The 7,730-nt window shown below is 43.2% G+C and overlaps 1 protein-coding gene across 1 annotated transcript; it reads right to left on the reverse strand.

Annotated features, from left to right (window-relative positions):
- Window positions 1-853: 853 nt before the first annotated feature.
- On the reverse strand, window positions 854-2,482 carry LOC146783178 (uncharacterized). Its single transcript, XM_085632808.1, has one exon. It carries the CDS (start codon window positions 2,480-2,482, stop codon window positions 854-856), a length of 1,629 nt encoding a protein of 542 aa, XP_085488934.1.
- Window positions 2,483-7,730: the final 5,248 nt, after the last annotated feature.

Genomic DNA, 7,730 nt, shown 5'->3' on the forward strand with positions numbered 1-7,730 from the left:
ATCAGAAAGCCTTGACTGTCCCATGGTAGATCGCAAATAGTTCTTTATAAACTTCAGCTTTGAAAAACTCCTCTCACATGAAGCCACAGACACACAGATCGTAAGAAATAATTGTAGGCTCACTGAGAGATATGGGAGAGATTCTAGGAAGTCCCATTCAGCTATGAATTTCAAAACGTCAAATACTGACCAGTCTTTGGCTTCTCGTGATCAATCTCTGCTGCCTTCAGGTGCCTTCTCAGCCTTGGTATTTCTAATAAAAGCTCTCCCTCGGATAACTCATCATAGAAAGTGGACAATTTTGGAATGGACACCAGTAACTCTTCTTCAGTGGCAGATATCAAACTCTTGGCTTGAACAGCCTCAAACATGGCTGCTACTTCCTTGATGGCTCTTGATCTGAGCTGGAGTTCAGAATGGAAACGATCAATACACTCAAGCATCGCCCTCTTCTTTTCTTCTTGCAGAGTTAGTCTCTTGTCTTTTCACCTGTCATCCTCTTCTTGAACATGGGTCTGCTCTCTACTGAAATTCCATATTGGTCTGATTTTAAAAGCGCCTGTTCAATTGCCTGCTCCACTAGATGATTGCGCTGCTCGTCGTACAGAAAAAGTCTTAGCGTCTCTAGCTTTGTCACCACCTTGTCAAGAGTTAAGCCCTTAGTCTGAAGGTACAGCTGTGTAAGATTAACTTCTTCAAGTACATCACACCAAAAGTAGAGGTAGCACAGAAACGTGAAATTGCAGACAGCAGGCAAAAGACCTCGGGCTGTACCTCTTGTGTCTAAATTTTCATCTGGATCACATAGAGCTTCAATTGCCACCACACATTCATCAAATTTTTCTTTCACGGCCTATACTGCAGCATGATGAGCACTCCAGCGTGTTGTTCGTAGTCTTTTCACTGAGACTCCAGTGTGGTCCATTAAAACGTCCCATCGGTGAGTGGAAGCAGCAAAGAAGGAAAACATTGTCTCAAGAGTTCCAAAAAAAGTCACACACGAAGCATTTTCAGCAAAACAGTGTTGGCCGCACAAGTTAAGCGAATGTTCCACACATCCATTAAAAATAGCTTTCCTGTTCTTTCTTTTCAAAATGGCTTGTACACCCTCATGGATTCCAGCCATAGTGGCAGCATTATCGTAACCTTGAGCGCGGCACATCATAAAGTCGAGTCCATCACGTTCCAGATTTTTAAGAATATCAGAACTGAGGTCAACAGCTTTTTTCCCCTTTAAAGGGAAAAATCCCAGAAACACTTCTCTTACTTCAACTTTCCTATTTTGGATTTTCACATATCTGATAACTTCGGACATTTGGTCAGTGTGTGATGTGTCAGGTGTGCTATCGAACATGATCCCAAAATACGTGGCAGATTTTATATCCATGACAAGCTTCTCCTTCACATGATTTGCTAGGACATGTATAAATTCATTCTGAGTTTTTGGTGCGAGATAAGATACTGATGCTTTGAGTTTACATGTGCTTCGCTTTAATCTCATTAGGTGCTCTTTCAGCACTGGGTCATATTTAGAAAGCATCTCAACCATTTCAAGAAAGTTTCCTTTATTCAAGGAAGATTCATCTTCCTTGTGGCCCCGGAATGTCAGATTCTGCTTGGCAAGAAACAATGTGATATCGAGCAACCGGTGCAAGATGTCTCTCCACTTTTTCTTCCCTATGTTCATCAAAGCAATACTTTCGGCGTCAATTGTTTTGTGCAGTCTAAGTCCTGCTGCCAATGTTTTCCATTTTTCAAGGCAATGTAAGTGCTCTTCGGATGTCTCATGATTATGCACTTTCGGGCTCAGTTTCCACCACATCTGAAACCCAGTCACAAATTTGGATGTTGTGTCTGTAGCATTAGCGGCAAAGAGTCGGCAGCAAAAACAATATAATTTCTCACTGACGAGTGAGTAAGCCATCCATGATCGCAACACTTTCTCACCATTTGGCATCACCTTGTAAAACCACTCTTTTGATAGCTGGCGAACATCTCCTTTTGCTTTTGGATCTTGCCTTGTCGCAATTCTGAAAGGGCCATCTTTGTTCTGGACATAAGCACTTCCTCTTTTGATGATTACAACCCGCAAATGATCTGGAACTGGTATATTCCAAAAAGAAGCATCATCAAAAATATTCAAATTTTCCCCCTTAACCTCATTCATCATCTCATTTACAGTATCATGGTTAGAGTCACTTTCAGTACTCTCTTCTGCTTCAAATTCATCCATTTGAATTTCCATTTCCTTTCCTTGTTTTTCGACTTCATTTTCTTCTAATTCAACACTAGCATCAGAATCAGCGTTATCAACTGGTGGCCGAGGAACTGTGTCTTTTGATGAAACCTGGCCATCATCTGGTCTCTTGACATATTGAAGCATGGGTTCCCGTAGTGTTGAGAGTGATTCATTTTTTTCATTTTTTGCTTTTCTTTGCTGGCATCCAATTGGCCTCTTTGATTTATGTATTCCATGTGGCATGATTGATATAATATATCCTTGAACTATTATCAAAAAAATAGCGACTTTTAAAACACCAACAACAGCAACGACAAAAACAAAGCAAAGTATGTTTTTAGGCACGTGTAGTGGGCGTGGGCAGTGGGCTGATGAAACACAACCAAGTTAAAAAGAGGTTTCTGACTCACAAAAGTGAAGTAAGGCTTGTGCCAACCAGCAAAGCTGCCTTCTACGTTTGTTAAAAAGGAGTAGGTTATCTTGGACTCTGGAAGGCTGAAGAGCTAGAGCTCTACAATGCGGTTAAGAAGGCAAACAAGATGAACAAGCTGAGGAATCGGTCATGGAAGGGGGCCAGAGCCTGCTGACTGCCCTCCTTCCATTCATTTATTGGATGTTTAAGTGTTTCATCACTAATTGTAGAAATATAATAGAAAACTGTTTATAAGCATTTGTAAGTAAGGTGGGCACGACAACAAAGGCGCGGCATATAAATGTTTTTTCGCCACTGTGTTCTTAACCACTCTGTCTCCCCCGTATGCTTTGAAGTGGACTCTCAAAGAGACTCTTCTTTAGATCTACCCATCTGAATGCTCACTGAGAACTGGCGCTCTGAGAGGTGTGGACGGGATTGCTTCCTAAGAGTATTGTAGGTGAAAATAAAAACAATTTATTAAGATTGGCTAAACTCTTCTAAACGTACACTTTCATGGATGGGAAAGCATTTTAGCTTTTATCAAAAATCTCTGGAAAATCCCTACCATCAATCTTCGAAGGGCCTTTCAATACTGACCATCTTGCTCCTCTTGTGACGAGGCATGCAAAGAAGTTCGGGCAGTTAGAGAACCACACAAAGAACGATTCATGCAGTCCATGTTAAGTAAAAACGAGACTTCCTTCCCTTGCAAATGTGTAATGCCGGATCTGTATACATGATGGGAAGTGTTCTATTGTCCACTTTATGAAAATACTTACCTTTGTATTCTGTACATACAACTTGTGGAGATTCTTGATTAAATGTCAATAAAGAAATGTAAACAAAAAAATTTAAAAATAACCCTCAATGAATCCGAATGAATGACTAAAAATCATGCTACAGAGAGTCTAAATAAATGAGAGAAAAGGAGAAGAAAAATATGATACCAGTAAACTCATGGCACTACAACTAACAGTTTTACCCCCGTTGACCTTCTGAACTTGCCAACCCAGGTATGCTGATGCAGATTACATATACGGATCTCCTGGCCAGTTATATACAGTGTCCTGGTGTTTTTAGGCTTTCTTGCATTAATGAGTCCAGCACAGATTAGATTTAACATTTATTTATTTATTGTCTTAATGAAATGTGTATTTTCGTATGTATTTTTACCCGTACTTTTATGGTCTCCGACCGAAAAAAAGTTATCAAATGAATGAATGAGATTTAACATTACATGCTACATAAACTCGGATAACTCACAACTTATTATTCACAGTAAACATTACCAGTATCTTTCCACTTGATCACATGACAATTCGGAGTTAAGTTATGATTAATCTATGCAATAGTGTTCCTTCCTGTGAAAGGACAGAAGTAGAGAAACCTGCCACAGGTCTTGACAAGGTTTCTCTCGACTGTGTGCACCTTTTCTGCAAGAGGAAGGACTAACGTGTGAGGTTCAATAATGATCTGTTCTCGAAAGACTCTTATGGTGCACACAAGGATTGAAATCTAAGATGGGCTCCGCTCCGCCGGCATTTCTCTCTTTGCTTTTATTTAAATGTTACCCACGGGCAATCGCGCAAGGTCAACACGGGGAACCTGAATATGATACAAAGATAGAAGTGCACACTTTTGGAGCAAAAACACACCCACTCCAATTGTGCCACTGCCAGGCAGTCACACTTTGAATCTTACTACAGAACCAGTTACTGGCTGCATGGAGAAAACAGCAGTGCTTACACAGACGCCTTGAGTGGTACCGACTGTTCCTGCCATAGTAATCTTTCTGAGGAGTGAACTTCACGGTTGCCCTCTGCGGCTCTGTCCAGAAGTCGACAAACAGAAACACGTTACCTGTCTGCGCGCACTGTATCCAACATGCAAGGCTCCTCTTTCAAAGCACAGGGCGATCTCCGGGCATCTTATGTAAAGGGAAATCAAACGCGCTCCTTTGACAACACCCTTCACGCGCATTGAAAACGGCGGGTCCGGGAGCCACGTGAGTGACGTTTCGAACGTCATCGACGTCTGGATGCCGACGTCGACGTCGTATAGCTAATTGGGCAATAACCTTGGCCGGCGGCCGGGTAACGGGTTCCTCCTGATATATGTAGCGATTTAAAGCAGAGGCTCAGCAGCGGCGTCACTAGGGTCGACGCAAAACAAAACTATAACACGTTTTTCTGTTTATAACTAACAGAACAGAGATATTTTAATACATTTCTGTCGCTGGGCTGAAACAATGCATAAGAATAATTTCATAGAGTGACATAGAATCATAGACAGACAGTAATATTTTGCATTTTGGTGTCATGGTATCACCCCATGCGATGGTGTCCCTCGGTGTGGTCTGCACCCCCCATACCTCCCTAGTGACGCCACTGTAAATAACTATTTTTATAACTACACTGTGTGGTTCTTTTTCACTTAATCTGCACTATAAGATTAGATGCTGGTGAAACAAGCTGCTTTACACTCCTCCTAGACTAAGCCTGAAGGCTGCGCTCCACAGCTACCACTTCGAGAGCTTTCTAAGGTTGTCTAAGACTTCTTAAATCACCATAAGGGTTGTCTGGATTGGTGCCGGGTGCTACACTTGGATAAGTGAACACCATATACCAAGCCAGCCTCCTACAGTAAGCACGTCCAAAGGGCACCAAGAACTGATGAAAACTGGAGCACTTTGCAGCATCGTGACAGGTGTTAATTACTGCAAATGCAACAATACAATCCAAGAGCTTCCAAACTCAACAAGTAAAACCACAGCAAACACGACTTTAGCAAGCATGACCACAGAAAGTACAACTACAGCAAGCATGACCACAGTAAGTATAACCACAGCAAGCATGACTTTAGCAAGCATGACCACAGAAAGTACAACTACAGCAAGCATGACCACAGTAAGTATAACCACAGCAAGCATGACCACAGCAAATACGACCAAAGGCCGTCAAGAACTGATGAAAACTGGAGATGTTTGCTGCATCGTCACAAGCATTAATCACTGCAGATGCAACAATACAATCCAAGAGCTGCCAAACTCAACAAGTAAAACCACAGCCAGCGTGACCACAGCAAGTACAACCACAGCAAGCACTACAACAGCAAGCACGACCAAAGGGTGTCAAGAACTGATGAAAACTGGAAATGTTTGCAGCATTATCACAAGCATTGATCACTGCAGATGCAACAATACAATCCAAGAGCTTCCAAACTCAACAAGTAAAACCACAGCAAACACGACTTTAGCAAGCATGACCACAGAAATTACAACTACAGCAAGCATGACCACAGTAAGTATAACCACAGCAAGCATGACCACAGCAAATAAGACCAAAGGCCGTCAAGAACTGATGAAAACTGGAGATGTTTGCTGCATCGTCACAAGCATTAATCACTGCAGATGCAACAATACAATCCAAGAGCTGCCAAACTCAACAAGTACAACCACAGCCAGCGTGTCCACAGCAAGTAAAACCACAGCAAGCACTACAACAGCAAGCACGAGCAGAGGGCGACAAGAACTGAGGAAAACTGGAAATGTTTGCGGCATTGTCACACGCATTAATCACTGCAGATGCAACAATACAATCCAAGAGCTCCTAAACTCAACAAGTAAAACCACAACCAGCGCAACCACAGCAATTATAACCACAGCAAGCATGACAGCAGCAAGCACGAACAAAGGGCGGCAAGAATTGATGAATACTGGAGCACTTTGAAGCATCAGCACAGGTGTAATCACTGCAGATACAACAATAAAATCCAAGAGCTTCCAAACTCAACAAGTACAACCACAGCAAGCATGACCACAGCAAGTCCCCCACAGTAAGCACAACTATAGCAAGTCTGACCACAGCAAGTACACCACAGCAAGTAGAACCACAGCAAGCATGACCACAGCAAGTCCCCCACAGTAAGCACAACTATAGCAAGTCTGACCACAGCAAGTACACCACAGCAAGTAGAACCACAGCAAGTACCACCGCTGCCAGCATGACCACAGCAAGCACGACCAAAGGACGTCAAGAACTGATGGAAACCGGAGCACTTCGCAGCAATGCTCCACAGGATATCACGCAGCCCTTCCTGCATTGGCCATATTACACTCATACGTGATAAGACGCTTAAGGCTCTGCCATGCGGGGGGCAGAGGGTGGGTTTTGAAGCACCTGGCTTCTTTCAACCCATCATTTATAGGAGAATCCAGACAAAAAGAGCACCACATTGGTGAACTTGCCTTGTGAGGACGTCTTGTGTGAGCCCAGTCCGTGCCAGACCAGGATACCCTAAATCTCCACGCGGACCAGGCAGTCCTGGGGTGTGGACACACCTCCTCCTCCCTGAAGACACCTTCCCTGGCAGCAGCTTCGGTGGGAAGCCATGAAGTGAGGTGCATGTGCTGGTGGTGTGATCACACGAACAAGTGGTCGAGGTGAGTCTAGTGAAAGCATTCGGCGACAACAACACTCAACATCCCGTGATTCTGGGCAAATCACTTCATCTCCCCGTATGTGTCCTCCTGTAACGCAACTGGCGCTCATGTAAAGCGCTCTGATACCCGATATCTTTGGGTCTGGTTCGCACTATATAAAACTATAAAAAAAAAAAGGCATAATGAATAGGTTTAGGGGGGATCATGGGGGGGGGGTGTTTGCGTAATAGCACCTGCACTTACCTACAGCCTATATACTATGTCCAAAGGTCTTCTTTTTGGATGCTTGATGTTTTACTGAAATTAGAGCACCTTTTACGCACTTTTTCACTGATTTTGATATTAGGGTGAGAATACAATGCCCAGAGACACTGTGTAGGGCACAGTGGCATGAACACCCAGCCTGATAGGAGAGGTGGCAGCCATGTGTGGATACGGGTCGGTGTAGGCAGTTTGCAGAGGTAAGTCAGTGTTTAATTTGAAAAGGTGGAGGGACCTATAATACTGAACCCTTGTCAGACTTCTGAAGGATATTACACCCTCATCCTAAGGTATTGTAGCCAGAATAGTGAGCATATCCATATAGTGAAGGCGAGTATATCTAGCAAGGTATAGGTTTACTATTCTCAACTCCA

The sequence above is a fragment of the Triturus cristatus genome, chromosome 11 (assembly GCF_964204655.1).
Source record: "Triturus cristatus chromosome 11, aTriCri1.1, whole genome shotgun sequence".
NCBI lineage: Eukaryota > Metazoa > Chordata > Amphibia > Caudata > Salamandridae > Triturus > Triturus cristatus.

What these genes read in the sequence shown, in the direction of transcription:
- LOC146783178 (XM_085632808.1), bottom strand. Translation starts at nt 2,482, where the DNA reads ATGCCACATGGAATACATAAATCAAAGAGGCCAATTGGATGCCAGCAA.